Consider the following 25,333-nt stretch of genomic DNA (forward strand, 5'->3'; position numbering starts at 1 on the left):
GTAGCTGTGACTTTACTTTGATGTTGTTTTAGAGGTCTGGAGGTGGTAGCTGTGACTTTAGTTTGATGTTGTTTTAGGGGTCTGGAGGTGGTAGCTGTGACTTTACTTTGATGTTGTTTTAGGGGTCTGTGGGTGTAGCTGTGACTTTAGTTTAACATTGTTTAAGGGGTCTGGAGGGGGTAGCTGTGACTTTAGTTTGACATTGTTTTAGGGGTCTGGAGGGGGTAGCTGTGACTTTACTTTGACATTGTTTTAGGGGTCTGGAGGTGGTAGCTGTGACTTTACTTTGATGTTGTTTTAGGGGTCTGGAGGTGGTAGCTGTGACTTTACTTTGATGTTGTTTTAGGGGTCTGGAGGTGGTAGCTGTGACTTTACTTTGATGTTGTTTTAGGGGTCTGGAGGTGGTAGCTGTGACTTTACTTTGATGTTGTTTTAGGGGTCTGTGGGTGTAGCTGTGACTTTAGTTTAACATTGTTTAAGGGGTCTGGAGGTGGTAGCTGTGACTTTAGTTTGATGTTGTTTTAGGGGTCTGGAGGGGGTAGCTGTGACTTTACTTTGATGTTGTTTTAGGGGTCTGGAGGGGGTAGCTGTGACTTTACTTTGATGTTGTTTTAGGGGTCTGGAGGGGGTAGCTGTGACTTTACTTTGATGTTGTTTTAGGGGTCTGGAGGTGGTAGCTGTGACTTTAGTTTGATGTTGTTTTAGGGGTCTGGAGGGGGTAGCTGTGACTTTACTTTGTTGTTGTTTTAGGGGTCTGGAGGGGGTAGCTGTGACTTTACTTTGATGTTGTTTTAGGGGTCTGGAGGGGGTAGCTGTGACTTTACTTTGACATTGTTTTAGGGGTCTGGAGGTGGTAGCTGTGACTTTACTTTGATGTTGTTTTAGGGGTCTGGAGGTGGTAGCTGTGACTTTACTTTGATGTTGTTTTAGAGGTCTGGAGGTGGTAGCTGTGACTTTAGTTTGATGTTGTTTTAGGGGTCTGGAGGTGGTAGCTGTGACTTTACTTTGATGTTGTTTTAGGGGTCTGTGGGTGTAGCTGTGACTTTAGTTTAACATTGTTTAAGGGGTCTGGAGGTGGTAGCTGTGACTTTAGTTTGACATTGTTTTAGGGGTCTGGAGGGGGTAGCTGTGACTTTAGTTTGACATTGTTTTAGGGGTCTGGAGGTGGTAGCTGTGACTTTAGTTTGATGTTGTTTTAGGGGTCTAGAGGTAGTAGCTGTGACTTTAGTTTGATGTTGTTTTAGGGGTCTAGAGGTGGTAGCTGTGACTTTAGTTTGATGTTGTTTTAGGGGTCTGGAGGTGGTAGCTGTGACTTTAGTTTGACATTGTTTTAGGGGTCTGGAGGGGGTAGCTGTGACTTTACTTTGACATTGTTTTAGGGGTCTGGAGGTGGTAGCTGTGACTTTACTTTGACATTGTTTTAGGGGTCTGGAGGTGGTAGCTGTGACTTTAGTTTGATGTTGTTTTAGGGGTCTAGAGGTGGTAGCTGTGACTTTAGTTTGATGTTGTTTTAGGGGTCTAGAGGTGGTAGCTGTGACTTTAGTTTGATGTTGTTTTAGGGGTCTGGAGGTGGTAGCTGTGACTTTAGTTTGACATTGTTTTAGGGGTCTGGAGGGGGTAGCTGTGACTTTACTTTGACATTGTTTTAGGGGTTTGGAGGTGGTAGCTGTGACTTTACTTTGACATTGTTTTAGGGGTCTGGAGGTGGTAGCTGTGACTTTAGTTTGATGTTGTTTTAGGGGTCTGGAGGGGGTAGCTGTGACTTTAGTTTGATGTTGTTTTTAGGGGTCTGGAGGTCAGGTAGCTGTGACTTTAGTTTGATGTTGTTTTAGGGGTCTGGAGGTGGTAGCTGTGACTTTAGTTTGACATTGTTTTAGGGGTCTGGAGGTGGTAGCTGTGACTTTACTTTGACATTGTTTTAGGGGTCTGGAGGGGGTAGCTGTGACTTTACTTTGACATTGTTTTAGGGGTCTGGAGGTGGTAGCTGTGACTTTAGTTTGATGTTGTTTTAGGGGTCTAGAGGTGGTAGCTGTGACTTTAGTTTGATGTTGTTTTTAGGGGTCTAGAGGTGGTAGCTGTGACTTTAGTTTGACATTGTTTTAGGGGTCTAGAGGTGGTAGCTGTGACTTTACTTTGACATTGTTTTAGGGGTCTGGAGGTGGTAGCTGTGACTTTACTTTGACGTTGTTTTAGGGGTCTGGAGGTGGTAGCTGTGACTTTACTTTGATGTTGTTTTAGGGGTCTGTGGGTGTAGCTGGGACTTTAGTTTGACATTGTTTTAGGGGTCTGGAGGTGGTAGCTGTGACTTTAGTTTGACATTGTTTTAGGGGTCTGGAGGTGGTAGCTGTGACTTTACTTTGACATTGTTTTAGGGGTCTGGCAGTGGTAGCTGTGACTTTACTTTGACATTGTTTTAGGGGTCTGGAGGGGGTAGCTGTGACTTTACTTTGACATTGTTTTAGGGGTCTGGAGGTGGTAGCTGTGCCTTTACTTTGACATTGTTTTAGGGGTCTAGAGGTGGTAGCTGTGACTTTACTTTGACATTGTTTTAGGGGTCTGGAGGTGGTAGCTGTGACTTTACTTTGACATTGTTTTAGGGGTCTGGAGGTGGTAGCTGTGACTTTACTTTGTTGTTGTTTTAGGGGTCTGGAGGTGGTAGCTGTGACTTTACTTTGACATTGTTTTAGGGGTCTGGAGGTGGTAGCTGTGACTTTACTTTGACGTTGTTTTAGGGGTCTGGAGGTGGTAGCTGTGACTTTACTTTGACATTGTTTTAGGGGTCTGGAGGTGGTAGCTGTGACTTTAGTTTGATGTTGTTTTAGGGGTCTGGAGGTGGTAGCTGTGACTTTACTTTGACATTGTTTTAGGGGTCTGGAGGTGGTAGCTGTGACTTTAGTTTGATGTTGTTATTTTAGGGGTCTGGAGGTGGAAGCTGTGACTGTGAAGGAGTAGTGGGACCCATGGGACCTGCTGGACCTACTGGTCCCGCTGGACTCCCAGGAGTACCTGGTATAGATGGTAGCCCTGGAGAACCTGGACAACGAGGACTTGCTGGAATTCCTGGCAGGGACGGAGAAATGGGACCAAAAGGAGACAGGGTAAGACTATCAGGATTATTGTGGAAAAGGTTGATTTACATTGATACAACATGTGTAAAAATATCAATTTGGAGCAAGTTTATATAACAAAATTAAAGTGTTAAGTTTCTCATCATTTTTAGGGAATATTTATATGTTTGATCTTATTTTGTTAACATTATGTGTCATGAGAGGCAAATCCTATCTTTTTACATGATGTAAGTATCTTTGATATGTAAGTTTTTATGATGAGACATGGCAAGTTTACCCCATTCATCCCTGGAATTACTGAATGGACTGTTTCTGTCCTTAAAGTAGAAGAGTCCAAATGTCTCATCAGGGGTAAGTGAGTTGAACAGATTTATAATGTAGCTTTACGATGAGGACTTTATTGTAAATCTGAGATTCTGTACTCCAGGGAGCTGACGGTATGGACGGTGAAGCAGGAAATCCCGGTCCCCAGGGCCGAGCAGGTACCCCAGGTATCCCTGGTACTAGTGGTCGAGATGGTATAGACGGAACACCAGGAATAAAGGTACAAAAAGTTTTCCTAGCTGAAGATCAGAAAACTTTATCTTGTTTCTTTCTCATTATCTTTTGATAAATGAATCTATATTGCACTCAGTCAAAGTGTGAATCCTTCAATATTTTTCGATAAACAACCCTTAACTCTGTCATATTTCAAACATTGTTTTTACTGCAGCAGATAATTTAACCTGCCAGAAGTATTGACTGTTTTCCCTCCTCAATTTTTCAGAAGGGTTAAAAGCATATATAATTTTTTTTTTTAAATAGGATTTGTTTTGGCCAATAATAGGATATAAAGATGTACAGAAATTTAAATGAAAAATGATTTCAGATATCATGAATGTCTTGTGAAGCCATTGAAGGAGAACTTTTAACCATCAAATAAATATTTTGTTTTGTTTCAGGGTGAAATGGGAGCCCCTGGGGTAGGTATTGTAGGACCCGTAGGCCCAGCTGGATCTGATGGTGAGGATGGTCGTCCAGGACAGCAGGGACCACCGGGTCTCCCTGGTCCCCCAGGACCCCCAGGGCCGACTGTCACATTGGAGGGTGTCGGGTCCGGCGAGGAAGGAGCCATCAACTTCGAAAGTGGAGTGACTGGAGCAAAGGTTATTGTCTTTTTATGTTGGTTAATAGATAAGGTAACATACAAAACATTCAAAAGACAAGAATGTGTTTGAATACTTTGTATTAATCTTTAAATAAGTTGGAACCAAAGACAGTCTTTAATTTGTATTACTTCATAAAACCAGAAATCTGTCTTATCAAGCCTGTTGTCAGTAATATTTTTTTTTTCTTTTTTTTTCGGTCATTTGATAGTCTGAATTATAACTCTTACAACATTTAAGGGATAAAGGAAGCTAGGAGAAAACTATTATACTGATTCCAATGTAGTAGAGTATAGTCTGTATCATAATTCTAGTCATTCCTGCAGTGAAATAGTATAGTCTGTATCATAATTCTAATCATTCTTGCAGTGAAATAGTATAGTCTGTATCAAAATTCAATTATAAGTATAATAACAATTATTATATCAGGGAGAGAAGGGAGATACTGGTATGGCTGGTCCAAGAGGAATTGATGGTCTCCCCGGTAAGCGCGGCCCAGTTGGGCTACCTGGACCAGCGGGACCAGCTGGAGAACCAGGAATGCATGGAACACCTGTAAGTTTACTGACACAATAAGATCAAATCAGAATAAAGTTAGAGAGGAAGTGGAAAAACTGATTACTGTATGAAATCATGGACATTTACGCATGGAGGAAATTTACGCTAATTACGCAAAGGACATTTTAATGCAAAAATTGCCCCTGTATGAATTATTTTGGCTTATATGTAAAACTATATTGAAAACAATAACAGTTGATTACACAAACTAATCGCGAAATAAAACACTTGCAAAAATATTGCATATACATTAATGTACACTTTCCAATTTCAATACTACATTTGTATCTTTCCTCTGGTGTTACTATAAGGTCTGTTGCCATTATAGGGTGCTAAGGGAGATGTGGGACCTGCTGGTCGAGACGGACTGAACGGTGCACCTGCTGCCCCAGGAGCTCCAGGAACGCCAGGTACCCCCGGAGATCCAGGACCACAGGGGCTGCCTGGCAGTGAGGGACCTGCTGGGCCGGCTGGACCTCCTGGCACCCCTGGTCTGCCTGGACCTGCCGGACCTCCTGGCCCCAGAGGTGTTGGTGGTGGGGACGGTGGAGATATTCTGTTTGGTGACGGGGAAAAGGTTAGAGGATAACATTTGTTGTTTTTGAGAATAATACTTTCTAGTAGTTAATGAGAAAAGATTAGAGGAAAATATTTGTTGTCTTTGAGAATATTACTTTCTAGTAGTTAATGAGAAAATGTTAGAGGAAAATATTTGTTGTGTTCGATAATATTATTTCTAGTAGTTAATGAGAAAAGGTTAGAGGAAAATATTTGTTGTGTTCGATAATATTATTTCTAGTAGTTAATGAGAAAAGGTTAGAGGAAAAATATTTGTTGTGTTCGATAATATTATTTCTAGTAGTTAATGAAAAAAGGTTAGAGGAAAATATTTGTTGTTTTTGAGAATATTACTGTCTAGTAGTAAGTGAGAAAAGGTTAGAGGAAAATATTTGTTGTTTTTGGGAATATTACTGTATAGAAGTTAATGAGAAAAGGTTAGATGATAATATTTGTTGTTTTTGGGAATATTACTGTATAGAAGTTAATGAGAAAAGGTTAGAGGAAAATATTTGTTGTTTTTGGGGATATTACTGTCTAGAAGTTAATGAGAAAAGGTTAGATGATAGTATTTGTTGTCTTTGATAATATTACTGTCTAAAAGTTAATGAGAAAAGGTTAGATGATAATATTTGTTGTTTTTGAGAATATTACTGTCTAGTAGTTTATGAAAAAAGGTTAGAGGAAAATATTTGTTGTTTTTGAGAATATTACTGTCTAGTAGTTTATGAAAAAAGGTTAGAGGAAAATATTTGTTGTTTTTGAGAATATTACTGTCTAGTAGTTAATGAGAAAAGGTTAGAGGAAAATATTTGTTGTTTTTGAGAATATTACTGTCTAGTAGTTAATGAAAAAAGGTTAGAGGAAAATATTTGTTGTTTTTGAGAATATTACTGTCTAGTAGTTTATGAAAAAAGGTTAGAGGAAAATATTTGTTGTTTTTGAGAATATTACTGTCTAGTAGTTAATGAGAAAAGGTTAGAGGAAAATATTTGTTGTTTTTGAGAATATTACTGTCTAGTAGTTAATGAAAAAAGGTTAGAGGAAAATATTTGTTGTCTTTGAGAATATTACTGTCTAGTAGTTACGAAAGTACTTTTTGATGATAATGCATGTTTCAGTCTAAGTAATGTATAAGAGACTCCTATGCCTTGTGTTTTATTTGTTCCTTCTCTAACCACTCCAATTATTTTTTCACCCTATAGTGTAATTTTACTTCGGGCTCAGGTTCATCTTTTCATGATAGAAATTATATAAAAATTTGAGTTATTGAGTAAAATACTTTTCTTCATCTCAACCAAATGCTCTCGAACACAAACATCATGCTTGAGCTTTTTCTCAAGAATAAGGGCTTGAATATGCGTAGCTAGGTTATATTGTGCAAAGCAATTACGAAAATTTAATACAGAAAAATAGACAATATTTATATTTACCATTGACCTGTGTAGGGTGAGAAGGGAGAGGACGGCTTGCCAGGACGTGACGGTGCCCCCGGTGAACCAGGACAGCCAGGACCTATAGGACCGAGGGGCTTCCGTGGAGCAAAGGGAGCCATAGGCATGCCTGGTCTTATGGTAATCATTGTTTAATGTGTATCTTAGTTACAGGCATGTCAGTTGTTAAGGTTACAGTTGTAAATAATACATTGCCATAGCGACCACTTCTATATAAAGACCACTTTCTAAGGGTTCCACATGACCATGTATAACACAATTCGACCTGTGAATAAAGACCACTTGTCTATAGAGACCACTTTTCCCTTTGATTGGACTTTCTTATAGACATGTTTGATTGTAATTCTTCACACTGGTGAAAGTTAAGTGTAACTTATGTTGGTCCATGATTATTTTTCCTTGTCCAATAAATATTTCCATTCTGAAAAATAAAAAAATACATTTGATAGAACTCCATCATAAATAAATAGAAACTTTTTACTTAAAACACTCAATTGATGGAATGTTTTAGAAATAGTCTAAGGTGTTTCTGATATCCCATTATAGGGTCGGCGAGGATGGAGAGGAAGGAAAGGAGAGCGAGGATATGGCCTACGAGGACCAAAGGGTGAACCAGGTGTTCCCGGAGTAGGTGGAAATGGTGAAGCAGTTGGAGCAGGGCAGAAGGTAGGTTAGAGATCACTCTAAGTGAGAGGTCTCTAGGTCAGAGGTCACTGTAGGTCACAGGTCACTCTAAGTGAGAGGTCACTAGGTCAGAGGTCACTGTAGGTCACAGGTCACTCTAAGTGAGAGGTCACTAGGTCAGAGGTCACTGTAGGTCAGAGGTCACTGCAAGGGACAAGTTAGGGGTTCTTATATTACCAGAGTATGTAGAACGGTGCAGTCAGGCATGCGATTCTTGCGCTTTTCAGAGGATTTCTTCTGATTGCACCATATTTATGAGAAGATATCGAATAACATACTTTGATATGAAAGGATAGCCTAATTGTGTTAAGTATGAATACTTAAATAAATTACACAACGATTTGACATTTTTTTATTGAATAAAATAAGAACAGTATCTTGTGTCATGTCATGAAATAGGAACATAATCATGTGACATCTATTTATAGGGTGAGCCCGGTGAGATAGGCCTGCCAGGTGTTCCAGGTAAGTTTGGAGGTGATTAATGTGGAAGTAAATATATCTCGATCTATATCAAATCTATTTTCATTGCCCTGTATTACTGTTCGTATCATATTATGTAATCGTGTTCGTTTTGTGTGGTTGATAAAGGGGCAGATTGCCTCGAAAATTTGACAAATTTTTTTGTCCACATTGTTTGAATTCCTTCTTTGTCCCATATATCTGGAGGAAGATATAGAGATGTGCTTCTTCCTCTGTTAAGAAGATTTCCTTGATTAAGGGAGAAGATCTAGTATATAGACAATGCCTGCTTTCTTATGCCATGGTCATTTTTGTCAACAAAAAATTGTTTGAAATTGAACGTGATTGCCTTTGATTGAACAATTTTCACAAGTAACAAATCATGTGAGATGTAATCTGAAACCTCATAGAGTGACAATCTTGCCAACTATTTGAAATTGCCATGGGGGTAGTTTCACGTGTTTAAACTTTTAACCTCAAGAAAGTCTACTTAGTAACCCCTAATGAAGAAATTAAAGGATGATTTTTGCATATTTTGACCTGTTCTTTCTGATAAAATATAGTCAGATTTTTGACATTTTGGATATCAAAGAATTTGGACTTGATAAAATGGCTTAAAATGGTGGTTCAAAATCTCCCTCCAAAATAGGGAGGGTTGGCAAGTATGGTCAATGACCTTTTTAAATATGTGTACCTTTTGCCGCTCAATCACATCCCTGGCCATATCAATGGTAACATACTTTATAGCTATGGTAATAACAAGCGACTTGTTTCTATGTGTGTACAGGAACACCAGGACGTGATGGGTCTAATGGCTTACCTGGAGCTAGAGGCAGAGATGGCTACGATGGGGACAAGGTAATATAATATAATATTTAACTTAAAGATAAGGTTAGGTTCTTTGTGGATGTGCTATCAGAATCTAGAAAGAAAATTATCAATACATAATATTCAACTAAAATAAAGTTAAGTTTAGGTTCTTTGTGGATGTGCTATTAGAATCTAGAAAGAAAATTATCAATACAGAATATTCAACTAAAATAAAGTTAAGTTTAGGTTCTTTGTGGATGTGCTATCAGAATCTGGAAAGAGAATTACCAAAACACATAATACTTAACTTTAACGAGGGTAAGGATCTAAACGTGAGGTCAGCAGCTAACTGTCCATATCTTATAAACTGTTGGTTGTGTCCATGACTGATAAACTGTTGGTTGTGTCCATGACTTATAAACTGTTGGTTGTGTCCATGACTTATAAACTGTTGGTTGTGTCCATGACTTATAAACTGTTGGTTGTGTCCATGACTGATAAACTGTTGGTTGTGTCCATGACTTATAAACTGTTGGTTGTGTCCATGACTTACAAACTTTTGGTTGTGTCCATGACTTACAAACTGTTGGTTGTGTCCATGACTTACAAACTGTTGGTTGTGTCCATGACTTACAAACTGTTGGTTGTGTCCATGACTTACAAACTGTTGGTTGTGTCCATGACTGATAAACTGCTGGTTGTGTTAACCTTCAGGGAGACAAGGGAGACGCCGGTAGAGATGGAGCGATAGGACCAGTAGGACCACCAGGACCGCCCGGCAATGGTTACGGAGAGTCAACTCTAGAGGGCGCTAGGGGACCAATAGGACCAGCCGGACCACCGGGGCCTCCTGGCCGACCAGGAACTCCGGGCACACCAGGGACTAATGGTGGGGGACCACACAACCTGTCTGGGGGAGGAGGGGGATCAGTAAGTTGTACAATTAAATGTGATTTATCAACATTGATGTAAAAGAATGATATTTTCTTTATTGATGAACATTTAAAGGGAGCTGCTGGATTCACTACTGCAAAAGAATACATGACTGAAAAATAACAAATAGTATTTTGCTCTAAGTATTCACTACTGCAAAAGAATACACGACTGAAAAATAACAAATATCATTTTGCTCTAATTTATGAATATATATATAAAGGGAGCTGTTGTATTCACTACTGCAAAAGAACTGAAGTTACTTCTTAATGTTTGAGTATTTACTTACAGGGGGCTGTTGTATTCACTACTGCAAAAGAACTGAAGTTACTTCTTAATGTTTGAGTATTTACTTACAGGGGGCTGTTGTATTCACTACTGCAAAAGAACTGAAGTTACTTCTTAATGTTTGAGTATTTACTTACAGGGGGCTGTTGTATTCACTACTGCAAAAGAACTGAAGTTACGTTCCTAATGTTTGAGTATTTACTTACAGGGGGCTGTTGTATTCACTACTGCAAAAGAACTGAAGTTACGTTCCTAATGTTTGAGTATTTACTTACAGGGGCTGTTGTATTCACTACTGCAAAAGAACTGAAGTTACGTTCCTAATGTTTGAGTATTTACTTACAGGGGGCTGTTGTATTCACTACTGCTAATGAACTGAAGTTACGTTGCTAATGTTTGAGTATTTACTTACAGGGGGCTGTTGTATTCACTACTGCAAAAGAACTGAAGTTACGTTGCTAATGTTTGAGTATTTACTTACAGGGGGCTGTTGTATTCACTACTGCAAAAGAACTGAAGTTACGTTCCTAATGTTTGAGTATTTACTTACAGGGGGCTGTTGTATTCACTACTGCAAAAGAACTGAAGTTACGTTGCTAATGTTTGAGTATTTACTTACAGGGGGCTGTTGTATTCACTACTGCAAAAGAACTGAAGTTACGTTGCTAATGTTTGAGTATTTACTTACAGGGGGCTGTTGTATTCACTACTGCAAAAGAACTGAAGTTACGTTGCTAATGTTTGAGTATTTACTTACAGGGGGCTGTTGTATTCACTACTGCAAAAGAACTGAAGTTACGTTGCTAATGTTTGAGTATTTACTTACAGGGGGCTGTTGTATTCACTACTGCAAAAGAACTGAAGTTACGTTCCTAATGTTTGAGTATTTACTTACAGGGGGCTGTTGTATTCACTACTGCAAAAGAACTGAAGTTACGTTGCTAATGTTTGAGTATTTACTTACAGGGGGCTGTTGTATTCACTACTGCAAAAGAACTGAAGTTACTTCTTAATGTTTGAGTATTTACTTACAGGGGGCTGTTGTATTCACTACTGCAAAAGAACTGAAGTTACTTCTTAATGTTTGAGTATTTACTTACAGGGGGCTGTTGTATTCACTACTGCAAAAGAACTGAAGTTACGTTCCTAATGTTTGAGTATTTACTTACAGGGGGCTGTTGTATTCAATACTGCTAATGAACTGATGACTGTTGCCAATAACATGCCCGCTGGGACATTTGTCTACATCAATAACGAAGAGAAAGTCTACCTGAGAGTAAACAATGGCTTCAGACTCATACAGGTACGTTGTGAAGTCATGTGGTGGGGGTGTTTGGGTGTGGCTCAAAAATTATGATAACGACAAGGCTTAAATGACCAAATACTAAGTTTCTGGGAAAGAGTTTTCCGTTTCATCCCGTCATAAACCTTTGGGACCAAAAGGTCTTCTTAACTCTATTGTAAGATTTAGAGAACTTATTACAATGTAGGGTGTCGTTATTGACCTCCAAAAGATAAAAATGGGAAAATACATGTTATCATATTTGCAAACAATATAAGTAAAACGACTGAAGTATAATGGTTTTGTTAATTTGCAGTTTGCAACAATATTTTATTGATCAATTTTAGTATAACTTTCTTAAAGGTTTGTCCACTTCATTAAAAAAATATATGAAAATTTAAAAGAAAATATCTAAATAAACATGGCCATACCTTGAATGATAAGAATTGTTTTATTTTCTCTGTTTTGATTTTCCATTTGTTTGGTTTGATTGAATTTCACTTATTGACTTCCTCACGCAATAACACTTATTTACATTTGTTACACATACAAAAGCTGTGATAAAATGTACAATTACACAGTATAGTATATATAAAAGTGTATTACATCTCTAAAGTATTAAACTCTGTAAACACATTGTAATGTGAAGCTATCCACCTCAACTTCATTTTAAATACATATGTAGTATATAACACAAATACGATTATTGTTTCTTAATCTTTAACCAATAAACCACGGAATAGAATAGACACTTACTTAAATATCTGATCACAATTATTAGTTTTAATATCTCATCACAATGATAAGTTTTAATATTCTTTCCAATTACTACACATCACTGGTATCAATGTGTATATAATTTTATATACAAGCTTCCAACTGCCTGTGTAGTGTATACTGTCAGTATGATGTCACAGCGAGATTGTTGTGTGTGACCACGATTATGTATCATGCTTGAATGGTTGGCATGCTAACTGATACATTAAGTCTTTGATCACCTCATATTTTTTACCGAATATTTCGAAAATGATAATAATAATAAATAAAAATAATTATAATGGCCCAAATTTTCATGGGAATTTATAAAAATGAATTTTATAACAATGAATTATGCTGAAATAATTCCTTACAAATCGATATTACTGATCTTAACGATATGTTTTAATTGGGTAATATGATTTCAAATTTATTCTTTGTCATTCTCCAATTTTCTCCAAATTTATTTGAATTGCCGTAGATGTCACAGAGAAGCACGTAAATGTCTGGCAGAGTGTGTACATTAGTTATCTAATTTTGAAAATATTGTTTAAATGTAATAGAATTTTTTTGTGAATCGGCCAACAATGCTTGATAAAGACATAACAATGATGAGGTGACTGAGTATACTATACATGTATAAGTATTATAGCCTATAGAAGTCGCTTTAATACATTATCTGTGTAGCTCTGATGTGGTCTTAGTGGTGTTATATATAGTTGTTGTCTGTTTTCTGTGAAAATGTTTTAGTATTCAATGAAATAAATATTTCTTCAAACAACATTCTAATAAAAAAAAATGATTTAATTTTTATGCAAGGAAATTGGTTATTACAATAAAAAGGGTAAATAATAATTATCCACAATAAATTTTAATTTAAACCCTGTTTATAAGATGACAATTAATTGAGATTCTAGTATAGAAATAATTTTTTTTTAAATTGCTGAATTTTAACTTGACCAAGAATATGTTGAAATTCAAACTCCCACGAATGAAAGAAAAAAAATTAATGTTATGATAAGATAGAGAATTAATAATAACACATAGAATTAAAAATAAGATAGAGAATTAATGATAAGATAGAGAATTAATTATTTTATAGTAAGATGGAAAATGAGAATTAATAACAAAATAGACAATTAATAATAAAATAGAGAATTAATTATTTTATAATAAGATGGAAAATAATAATAAGATAAAGAATTAATAATATAAAAATAATAATTATATTAATAAAGATAGAGAATTATTTGATATTCTGTTAAAGAAGTATAATCAAGTAAAAAAAAGTTTTATGATATGATGAGAAGGGAAATCATGTATGAAGATGATATAAACCTTTAAAACCCTTTACAAGACGTATCATTTATAGTGTTTAGCTATCAGTCCATGTGTTGTTAATGTCTGTAAACCCAGTGATATGCTATCATTATCGTATGTCTGAAATACATTATGTACATTCTGTATGTCTATATCATATTTGTTTGTTGAAGTTTTGTGTCACATCATTCTGCAATTAAATGGGTCTGATTATCTCAAGGTCTTTTTCAATCACTCCTTTAAATATTGGTAATTACATATGTATTGGGTTGTTATTGTTATGAAAAGCTGTTTTCAAAATCTGGAAGTTTTTCCAAACTTCCTATTTTTTTATTTGATATATAAAATTCATAGCATGTTATTCTTTTTAATTTGTACTTGGAATTATCAATTTTTAGTTATTTTTTTTCTAAGTGTATAGACTTATGATTGAATTTATTCATAAAAATATCTGATTTTTGCATTATGTTCAGGATTCTTTGTGAAACTTTTGTTATAACATTAGTTGGCCTAAAATTGTTGTTAAATACCTGGTGTTTGAAAAATTTAATTATCTTCCCATGTAATATGAAAAAGTTAACCTACTTTGATGTAATTTTCAAAACCTGACCTAATTTTGATTTACTTTTAAAAGTTGACCTTTTTAATGTATTTTTCAAACATTGACCTGGAAATAACTCAAATTTCTTTCTCTGGTTCTGATAGACAAAGTTGGTGGAGGTGAGTGGTGACACCCTGTTCCCCCCGGTCTGTCTACCTTGGTCTAGACCATCCTTTGTTGGGGGTCATGCCATTGTGGCACAGGGTAGAAAGGGTCTTTATTTCATTATTTCTGTCCGGCAGGATGCTGCATACTTCTCACCTTTTAGTTCTGCTTGTATTGAATGCTTGTACTTACTAACCATTTTATGTTTAAATGTTTACGATATACTGATATCTCAATGACAAAATTTTCCTGTTTGTTTTAAATGAATATCCTTATATGACCTTTTAGTGACCGTAGAAATATTCTGAATACTGGATATATGCTTTCAAAGTTTAGTGCACAGCTGAATTTATAATACTGATGGTATTAATTGGAACTGACTAGAAGCAGTTGCCATGGAAACTAATACAAATAACTGACTTAATGTAACCAATTATATAGATAAATACTACAACCCACAAGACGTTAATTTAACATAGGGTTTAATATTGCTCATATTTACAGTGATAGGAAGGTCCCAGACATAGGTAATGTAATTCCCAATCTCGTTTCTTTTCCCCCATTTGTTTAGGATTTAACAACTCGTAAATTCTTGTAATTTGTTATAGCATAAAAATATTTTGTCATTGAAAAATCAGTGTATCTCCAGCAATGGATCAAGGGTTGGTGTATTGATTTAATTCTAAAATCATTCGTATTAAAATACTACATCTTGATCCATTACTGTTTGATGTATATCTAAATTACTTACAAATTGTCATTTTTAGCCATCATTTTCACACTACGTTACTACAAGCTATAGACTTGAAATAACTAAGTGTCAGAAAACAGGAATCAGAAGAAGAAAATAATAAATTGTACACTTACTGAAATATGGTGTAGATCCGGGATCCTGGTTTGACGTTTCTGGTATTTTACAAATTATCATTTTTTCACACAATTAATAAGACTTGTCTGTATGTTGTCTTGGTGAACGGGAATCGTCTTATCCTAAGGTTCAGGGTTCATCATCAATTAACAGCAGCACATATTGTCCAGTATATATATCTATATGCACAATGGTGGGGTAATTTACACATGCACATCAACCGAATCATCAGCAGTTTTGATCTTGTCCAGAAATTCTCATTTCTGACAAGGTTTTAATCCGTCTAAATGTCCATTTCCACGACTCCGATGTTCTCTATAGTATTATTCCTATATTAAATAAACGTTTGTTTATTTTCAACATAAACATTCTTCATTGATTCAGATTATCATAGAAGACACCAAACATAACATTGTAGAGATTCTAATTGTATCACACCCTATTAGAATGTTTTAGTCAATGTTGATGATAAATCATAGATATTCTGCCCCCAGTTTTGATAGTCCGTGTTATTTTATCGTTCCTTTCCAAATTTTCAGCGTAATATTGTATGTAGCACTGCCTAAGCTCTACAATTTTAATGTTTTTCTTCCTTTTTTAGATTTAAAGAAAATCTCTCACAGTTGTGATTCTGTTGCTGAGCACTTTTTATTTTATTTCCTTTTTGTTCCACGTTTTTTCCTGCTTCGCCATACATTGAGAAACTATTGCACTGATATTTTTATGCTCAGAAACACAAAAAAGCTTAAGCAATGCTTCTCTTTTTGATTGATCTTGTTATGTTAGAATCAAGTAAAAATACTACAAGACATTATCCAGTATGATTAACAATTAAATAAGCGCAAAAAATCCAAGTACACATTGAAAAGACTCGAAGGGATAAGAAAACTAAATTTAGATAAAATAGAAGATTGATTAATTTTTGCTTCAGCTCTCATACAAATGCAGATTAAATAACGGTTAGGATTAGAATAGACATATTTAGTGTACTAAATGCTAAATTAACTTTTACCGGTCAAATGTCATACCAATGTCTTTGGCATTATTATAATCCAATTAGGTAACAATATAGTAGATGTAACGGTTTCCCCAGAACTCATTATGATCAAGTGTCTATATGTATGGTATATTCATTTTTAAGCCCACCATCATCAGATGGTGGGCTATTCAAATCGCCTTTCGTCCGTGGTCCGTCGTCCGTCCGTCCTTCCGTCCGTCCGTCCGTCCTTCCGTCCGTCCGTCCGTCCTTCCGTCCGTCCGTCCGTCCGTTAACAATTCTTGTTACCGCTATTTCTCAGAAAGCACTGAAGGGATCTTTCTCAAATTTCATAATGTAGGTTCCCCTAGGACCCTAGTTGTGCATATTGTATTTTGGGACTGATCGGTCAACAAGATGGCCACCAGGCAGCCATCTTGGATTTTGATAGTTAAAGTTTGTTACCGCTATTTCTCATAAAGTATTGAAGGGATCTTTCTCAAAATTTCATATGTAGGTTCCCGTAGGACCCTTGTGCATATTGCATTTTACTGATCGGTCCCGATGGCCGGACCCTTGGATTTTGATAGTTAAAGTTTGTTAGCTAATTCTCAGAAAGTACTGAAGGGATCTTTCTCAAATTTCATAGGTTCCCCTAGGAACCCTAGAAGTGCATATTGCATTTTGGGACGTGATCGGTTCAAACAAGATGGCCGCCAGGTAGCCATCTTGGATTTTGGATAGTTAAAGTTTTGTTACCAGCTATTTCTCAGAAAGCACTGAGGGATCTTTCTCAAATTTCATATGTTAGGTTCCCCTAGGACCCTAGTTGGTGCATATTGCATATTTGGGAGCTGATCGGACAACAAGATGGCGACCAGCCGCCATCTTGGATTTTGATAGTTAAAGTTTGTTACCGCTATTCTCAGAAAAAGCACTGAATGGGAATTTTCTCAAAATTCCATATGTAGGTTACCCTAGGACCCTAGTAGTGCATATTGCATTTTGGAGATCTGATCGGTCAACAAGATGGCCGCCATTGGTAGGCCATCTTGGATTTTGATAGTTTAAAGTTTGTTACCGCTATTTCGTCAGAAAAGCACTGAAGGGATCTTTCTCAAATTTCATAGTGTAGGTTCCCCTAGGACCCTAGTTGTGCATATGTATTTTGGGTACTGATCGGTCAACAAGGATGGCCACCAGGCAGCCATCTTGGATTTTGATATGTAAAGGTTTGTTACCGCTATTTCTTCATAAAGGTATTGAAAGGAGTCTTTCTCAAATTTCATATGTAGGGTTCCCGTAGGACCCTAGTTGTGCATATTTGCATTTTGGGACTGATCGAGTCATACAAGATGGCCGACCAGCCGCCATCTTGGATTTTGATAGTTAAAGTTTGTTAACCTCTATTTCTCATAAGTATTGAAGGGGATTGTTCTCAAATTTCATATGTAGGTTCCTTTGACTGATCGGTCCAACAAGATGGGCCGACAAGCAGGCCATCTTGGATTTTGATAGTTAAAGTTTGTTACGGCTATTTCTCAGAAAGTATTGATGGGAATTGTTCTACAAATTTGCATATGTAGGTTCCCCTAGGGACCCTAGTAGTGCATATTGCAATTTTGGGATTGATCAGTCAACAAGATGGCCGCAGGTAGCCATCTTGGATTTTGATAGTTAAAGTTTGTTACCGCTATTTCTCAAAAAGCACTAAAGGGATCTTTCTCAAATTTCATATGTTAGGTTCCCCTAGGGACCCCAGTTGTGCATATTGCATTTTGGGACTGATCGAGTCAACAAGATGGCCGCCAGGTAGCCATCTTGGATTTTGATCGTTAAAGTTTGTTACCGCTATTTCTCAGAAGCATGAAGGGATCTTTCTCTCAAATTTCATATGTAGGTTCGCCCTAGGACCCACATGTGCATTTTGCGACCACCATCTTGGATTTTTGATAGTTTAAAGTTTGAAAAGCAGAAAAAAGAATTGTAGTTTGAAAAGCAGAGAAAGATCCCTCTTTCATTTGTCAGACATAGATCAATCTTTGGTGGGCGCCAAGATCCCTCTGGGAGATCTCTTGTTAAGATATATTTTTTACAACATCTTTAATTAGATTACAACATCTTTAATTGATTTATGCATTGAAACAGGTATCATTTTAAAGGAGTTCTTTTGCTAACAAGTAAATAGGAAATTTCACAGAAAACGATAATAACCTGTAGGAATGATGCACGGAGGCTAACACATAGTAAACAGACATGATTTAGCGGCGAGCAGACTTTAAAACGGAGGTTTTTCATTGAAAAGGCCATAGTAACTTCCTAAAAAAGGACCGGATTTAGAATTATTGAGAAACGTTTTGATCCACACAAATGTCATTTTGAATGCTGATTTCATTGTTAACCTACTTTTAGAGAAACATACCTAGTTATTTTTTGTTCACCAAATTTTGATTTTGTTTGATATTGATATAAAATGTATTTCTGTCCAAATTACACTAATAGTTAATTTAAAAAAAAACATATTTTTCATATTTAAATTTAACAGAATTAACCAAGCAGAATCAGATGGCAGCATGTTACCTAATTATTAATGTGAGATCGTTCACACGTTATCAGAATTGGTGGTAGTTAATGATGTTAAATGTTTACTTGTTTCTATCCACAGTTGGGACACTTCCTCCCCTTGCCGACACCTACTACAGCTGTAAGTATCATTTCTTATAGCTCAAGAACAACCAGATGTTATCATAACCAGATGATATGTGCTGAAGTAATATTAAGAAACTATTTCGTTAAAATTACATAAAGATAAAATTTAATTTCTTCCAAATTTATTGAAACAATTACGTTCAAATTACACGAAGATTTTTAATTTTTCAATGCTGACGTAATTTTATTGAAACTATTATGTTAAAATTACATATAAAAGATTGAATTTAATTTCTCCCAAATCTTCTTGCTATATTGGATGTGCTGAAAGAATTTTATAATGCTAGTTTGTTTGAATTATGAACAAAGTTGAGTCAGTTTAAACATCTTCTAATTCAAAAATTATTTCCGATGGACAAAATTATAACAAAAACTAAAATAGACATTTTCTTTAATTTAGAATCTTAAATATCATTCAAATAAATATATATTATTCATTTCTTTTATTTTAAATTAGGTAGATGTATATACATTTCTAGTTATTTTTTTATAATAATTGATTATCTTTATGGAATACTGGTAAATTAGTTTTTGTGTGAAAATAGATTTGGTAGTTGTTTTTTTAACGAGCTTAGAATGTTTTTAATTTTCGTCAAACACTGCTTGTGTGAATATTTGGCATAAAACGATTAAGATTGATTTTGGGCACATTTGCTTTCCAATAACATAGATAAAATTACCTAGAGCAGCATTCAATTAATTTATACTGAAGATATATTGCTCTTTATTTATTTTATTTCTTTATTTATTTTTATGATTTCTACTTTTTTACTCGGCAGTTTATAACATATTTCATAGCAGAAGACCATAAGAAACAGTTGTAGATTAATGAAAACGAAAAACGAAAATCTTTTACAAATAATTTACAATTGAGGTTTTCTAGGAGCTTTTTGCAATATCAGCACATTTTATCAATTTTTAGCAAAATCAATAGTTTATGATAGGTTTTTAAGAAGCCGGGGCAGTGTGTCACTAATCAATTGCATGAATTGCAGAAAAAAATGTGTAGAAAATAACAAACAAACATATATGACGGTAGAAAAAAAATATAGAAAAATTAGCATAGAGAACAATTACTGAAACTAGAAAACAATAGGTATTATTCATTTAGAGAAGAATAACTAACTAGAAAGCAATAGATATTATTCATTTAGAAAAGAATAATAAATTAGAAAACAATAGGTATTATTCATTTATAAAGGAATAACAAATTAGAAAGCATTAGAAATTATTCATTTAGAAAGGAATAACAAACTTGAAAGCGATAGATATTATTCATTTAGAAAAGAATAATAAACTAGAAATGATAAATATTATTCATTCAGAAAAGAATAAGAAACTAGAAAACAATAGATATTATTCATTTAGAAAAGAATAACAATCTAGAAAATAATAGATATATATTCATTTAGAAAATAATAACAAACTAGAAAAATATAGATATTATTCATTTAGAAAAGATAATTAGGTTAGAAAACGATAGATAATAATAACTGAAGGTAGAAAATAAAAGAAATACCGTAATAGAGCACGGATTAATTGCTTCAGATCTTCATTAACGACAAATCTTATTGTTAATAGTAATTAAATAATTGTTAATAAAACAAGAGTTTGTATACATGTTTATCGCTATGGAAGACATTTTGTCGTATATCCATGGAATTTCATAATGAACTACTTTCCAGAAACATTCTATAATAATTGTGAAGTTCGTTATTAATTAGGAAATTTTTTGTTGCTCAATAATCATTAATTTAATTTCACGTCATGTGTTACTTTTTACACATTCTTTACCTTGTCACTATTGGTGGTTTAATTTGGTTCACATATACCCGGTATTCTATTTACCATGGGTACAGTGTCTGACAGCACTGACACATATGATGATTCAATGTGGTACATTTCAATAACCTGTTTCGGGTTCACCATTTCTACATTTTATCTCTCTTATCCCCACATATATAGGCACCCACCAGCGCTCCTCCGGTAAATCCTGTTTTCTTACCCTCTCACCATCAACTTAATTACCTGTTCTCACCTGTCTATTGTTATCTACCACAATGCTTGCTGTGGGATTCTTTGTCGTTTATCTATTACACATCATATCTTGATGTCGTTTTCATTCGCCATATTTTCAAATATATTAATGGATTTAACTCATATTTCAACTACAGTCAAACTTTTTTTAAGTAAATTGAATTTGAATATTTACTTCTGGGCCATGATTACTATGAATGATTAACAAACTTTTTATACGTCAAATTGTTGAATCTGATTTCTTCCTCAAATATAGGTTTTATGAGTAATTTGAAATTCACAGTAAAAAGTTTGAAAGTGTATTCAGTGAAATGTAAACATTTGTATTCTTTTGTTTTTACCATTAAATCTATTATGAATATACTGAATAGGTTAATTGCGTTTAGATCATTTTTCGTGATGTTATTCCTATACACGATCATCACAGAATTTACCTTAAATTTTGTTCATCCAATAGATATTATTTAACTTTAAATTCTTTCATTTAATTGTTATTGTATGTGAGTTTAGTTGCCAAAATTTTACGGCTATCTACTATTTACATATTATAGCATATTTCGGTCTTTCAATTCATATTCTATACTCACCAGTTTTCTGCCTTCGGTTGGACGTCTCCCTATCAATGTAAATAAGCTGATATTGATATATGAATATTTAAGTTTAATGATTATCATTATGTTAATGTGTGAAAGTTTCCTATGATTTGCATAGCGTTATCTTTAGTTTTGTCCATAGATGACGTAACATATACGTATTAGAAAACTACTTATCATCCTTACTTAGAAATATACTAATGTTTACGGTTTTATGGATATTACAACTGTTCTTCTGAAGGCCATGTAACACAATATAAATTTTGCTAAGTTATGCCGACATATGGACATTCTTATAAACGCTTGCTGACCTTTTTGATTTATTAAGTTACAGTAAAGCACGATTAAAATGAACATCTGTGGACCATCAAACTTATTTCGTTAAAAACATATAGTTCATTTTTTATAAGTCATTACCAATAGATATGTGTTACATGGCCTTCACCTGTTAGACTGAGAGCCTTCCACCTTGATGTTGTGTCATAGTTAATATGTTGTATTTCTCGATCTGTAGGTTGTGACGTCGTTAGTTAATGTGTTGTATTTCTCGATCTCTAGGTTGTGACGTATTTAGTTAATGTGTTGTATTTCTCGATCTCTAGGTTGTGAAATAGTTCGTTATTATATTGTATTACTCGATCTCGAGGTTATGACGTATTTAGTTAATGTGTTGTATTTCTCGATCTGTAGGTTGTGACGTAGATAGTTAATATATTGTATTTCTCGATCTCTAGGTTGTGACGTAGATAGTTAATATATTGTATTTCTCAATCTCTAGGTTGTGACGTATTTAGTTAATGTGTTGTATTTCTCCATCTCTAGGTTGTGACGTATTTAGTTAATGTGATGTATTTCTCGATCTCTAGGTTGTGACGTAGTTCGTTATTATATTGTATTTCTCGATCTCTAGGTTGTGACGTATTTAGTTAATATGTTGTATTTCTCGATTTCTAGGTTGTGACATAGTTAATATGTTGTATTTCTCGATTTCTAGGTTGTGACATAGTTATTATGTTGTATTTCTCGATCATAGTTAATATGTTGTATTTCTCGATCTCTAGGTTGTGACATAGTTAATATGTTGTATTTCTCGATCTCTAGGTTGGGACATAGTTAATATATTGTATTTCTCGATCTCTAGGTTGTGACGTAGTTCGTTATTATGTTGTATTTCTCGATCTCTAGGTTGTGACGTAGTTAGTTAATATGTTATGTTTCTCGATCTCTAGGTTGTGAAATAGTTCGTTATTATATTGTATTTCTCGATCTCGAGGTTGTGATGTATTTAGTTAATGTGTTGTATTTCTCCATCTCGAGGTTGTGACGTATTTAGTTAATGTGTTGTATTTCTTGATCGCTAGGTTGTGACATAGTTAATGTGTTGTATTTCTCAATCTCTAGGTTGTGCCGTCGTTAGTTAATATGTTGTATATCTCGATCTCTAGGTTGTGACGAATTTATTTAATATGTTGTATTTCTCGATCTCTAGGTAGTGACATAGTTAGTTAATATATTGAATTCTTCATCTCTAGGTTGTGACGTATTTAGTTAATATATTGTATTTCTCAATCTCTAGGTTGTGCCGTCGTTAGTTAATATGTTGTATATCTCGATCTCTAGGTTGTGACGAATTTATTTAATATGTTGTATTTCTCGATCTCTAGGTTGTGACGTATTTAGTTAATATATTGTATTTCTCGATCTCTAGGTTGTGACGTATTTAGTTAATGTGATGTATTTCTCGATCTCTAGGTTGTGACGTATTTAGTTAATGTGATGTATTTCTCGATCTCTAGGTTGTGACATAGTTATTATGTTGTATTTCTCGATCTCTAGGTTGTGACGTAGTTCGTTATTATGTTGTATTTCTCGATCTCTAGGTTGTGACGTAGTTAGTTAATATGTTATGTTTCTCGATCTCTAGGTTGTGAAATAGTTCGTTATTATATTGTATTTCTCGATCTCGAGGTTGTGATGTATTTAGTTAATGTGTTGTATTTCTTGATCGCTAGGTTGTGACATAGTTAATGTGTTGTATTTCTCAATCTCTAGGTTGTGCCGTCGTTAGTTTATATGTTGTATATCTCGATCTCTAGGTTGTGACGAATTTATTTAATGTGTTGTATTTCTCGATCTCTAGGTAGTGACATAGTTAGTTAATATATTGTATTTCTCCATCTCTAGGTTGTGATGTATTTAGTTAATATATTGTATTTCCCCATCTCTAGGTTGTGACGTATTTAGTTAATGTGTTGTATTTCTTGATCGCTAGGTTATGACATAGTTAATATGTTGTATTTCTCAATCTCTAGGTTGTGACGTATTTAGTTTATGTGTTGTATTTCTGGATCTCTAGGTTGTGACGTAGTTAGTTATTATATTGTATTTATCTATCTCTAGGTTGTGCCGTCGTTAGTTAATGTGTTGTATTTCTCGATCTCTAGGTTGTGAAATAGTTCGTTATTATATTGTATTTCTCCATCTCTAGGTTGTGACGTATTTAGTTAATTTGTTGTATTTCTCAATCTCTAGGTTGTGACGTATTTAGTTAATTTGTTGTATTTCTCGATCTCTAGGTTGTGACGTATTTAGTTAATGTGTTGTATTTCTCGATCTCTAGGTTGTGACGTATTTAGTTAATGTGTTGTATTTCTCGATCTCTAGGTTGTGACGTATTTAGTTAATTTGTTGTATTTCTCGATCTCTAGGTTGTGACGTATTTAGTTAATGTGTTGTATTTCTCGATCTCTAGGTTGTGACGTATTTAGTTAATGTGTTGTATTTCTCGATCTCTAGGTTGTGACGTATTTAGTTAATGTGTTGTATTTCTCTATCTCTAGGTTGTGACGTATTTAGTTAATGTGTTGTATTTCTCGATCTCTAGGTTGTGACGTATTTAGTTAATGTGATGTATTTCTCGATCTCTAGGTTGTGACGTATTTAGTTAATGTGTTGTATTTCTCGATCTCTAGGTTGTGACGTATTTAGTTAATGTGTTGTATTTCTCGATCTCTAGGTTGTGACGTATTTAGTTAATGTGTTGTATTTCTCTATCTCTAGGTTGTGACGTATTTAGTTAATGTGTTGTATTTCTCGATCTCTAGGTTGTGACGTATTTAGTTAATGTGTTGTATTTCTCGATCTCTAGGTTGTGACGTATTTAGTAAATGTGTTGTATTTCTCCATCTCTAGGTTGTGACGTATTTAGTTAATGTGATGTATTTCTCCATCTCTAGGTTGTGACGTATTTAGTTAATGTGTTGTATTTCTCGATCTCTAGGTTGTGACGTATTTAGTTAATGTGTTGTATTTCTCGATCTCTAGGTTGTGACGTATTTAGTTAATGTGTTGTATTTCTCTATCTCTAGGTTGTGACGTAGTTCGTTATTATGTTGTATTTCTCTATCTCTAGGTTGTGACATAGTTAATATGTTGTATGTCTCTATCTCTAGGTTGTGACATAGTTAATATGTTGTATGTCTCGATCTCTAGGTTGTGACGTAGTTCGTTATTATGTTGTATTTCTCGATCTCTAGGTTGTGACATAGTTAATATGTTGTATTTCTCGATCTCTAGGTTGTGACATAGTTAATATGTTGTATTTCTCGATCTCTAGGTTGTGACATAGTTAATATATTGTATTTCTCAATCTCTAGTTTGTGACGTAGTTCGTTATTATGTTGTATTTCTCTATCTCTAGGTTGTGACGTAGTTAGTTAATATGTTGTATTTCTCGATCTCTAGGCACCGATCAGATACAGGGTAACACTTTTGTTTTCATCACAAATCTTTACATATCGTACATTGCACCCGTCTGCCGAAATTCACTATATTCAGTTATCTTCTACCTGGGTAAGGTGTTGATTGTTTTGTTTGAAATGCCGCGTAGCCGATAGTTTTTGCGATGACATTGATTTCGAAAATTGAATCTGCGAAATATTAAGTAATAGATTCGTTTGCAAAATGGTTGACCTGGGAAAATACTGTCAACCATCTTATTTTCGTGGCGAATTAATTCCGCGTTTTCATACTCAACGGGATTTTCACGGTGATTGGTTTTCGCGACATACAGATAAATGTTCTCCTGTATTTATAGTTGACTCTTTTGCGATGATTTATTTCGCGA

The 25,333-nt window shown here is 34.8% G+C and overlaps 1 protein-coding gene across 9 annotated transcripts in view; it reads left to right on the forward strand.

Moving 5' to 3' along the window:
- The window catches only part of LOC138310315 (collagen alpha-1(I) chain-like), a 147,826-nt gene that overhangs the window by 119,666 nt on the left and 2,827 nt on the right, over positions 1-25,333 (forward strand). For 2 of the 9 annotated variants that reach the window (XM_069251479.1, XM_069251471.1), the window contains exons 12-26: positions 2,916-3,098; positions 3,496-3,612; positions 4,010-4,213; positions 4,643-4,768; positions 5,100-5,348; positions 6,778-6,903; positions 7,330-7,449; positions 7,896-7,932; positions 8,717-8,787; positions 9,454-9,669; positions 11,132-11,263; positions 14,024-14,038; positions 18,534-18,572; positions 20,543-20,563; positions 24,952-24,969. In XM_069251479.1, the coding sequence (XP_069107580.1) occupies positions 2,916-3,098; positions 3,496-3,612; positions 4,010-4,213; positions 4,643-4,768; positions 5,100-5,348; positions 6,778-6,903; positions 7,330-7,449; positions 7,896-7,932; positions 8,717-8,787; positions 9,454-9,669; positions 11,132-11,263; positions 14,024-14,038; positions 18,534-18,572; positions 20,543-20,563; positions 24,952-24,969 (1,674 nt within the window). The remainder of the gene's footprint in view (positions 1-2,915; positions 3,099-3,495; positions 3,613-4,009; positions 4,214-4,642; positions 4,769-5,099; positions 5,349-6,777; positions 6,904-7,329; positions 7,450-7,895; positions 7,933-8,716; positions 8,788-9,453; positions 9,670-11,131; positions 11,264-14,023; positions 14,039-18,533; positions 18,573-20,542; positions 20,564-24,951; positions 24,970-25,333) is intronic. The other 7 variants (XM_069251473.1, XM_069251474.1, XM_069251472.1 and 4 more) reach the window with 7 other exon arrangements.

This window comes from Argopecten irradians, chromosome 16 (assembly GCF_041381155.1).
Source record: "Argopecten irradians isolate NY chromosome 16, Ai_NY, whole genome shotgun sequence".
NCBI lineage: Eukaryota > Metazoa > Mollusca > Bivalvia > Pectinida > Pectinidae > Argopecten > Argopecten irradians.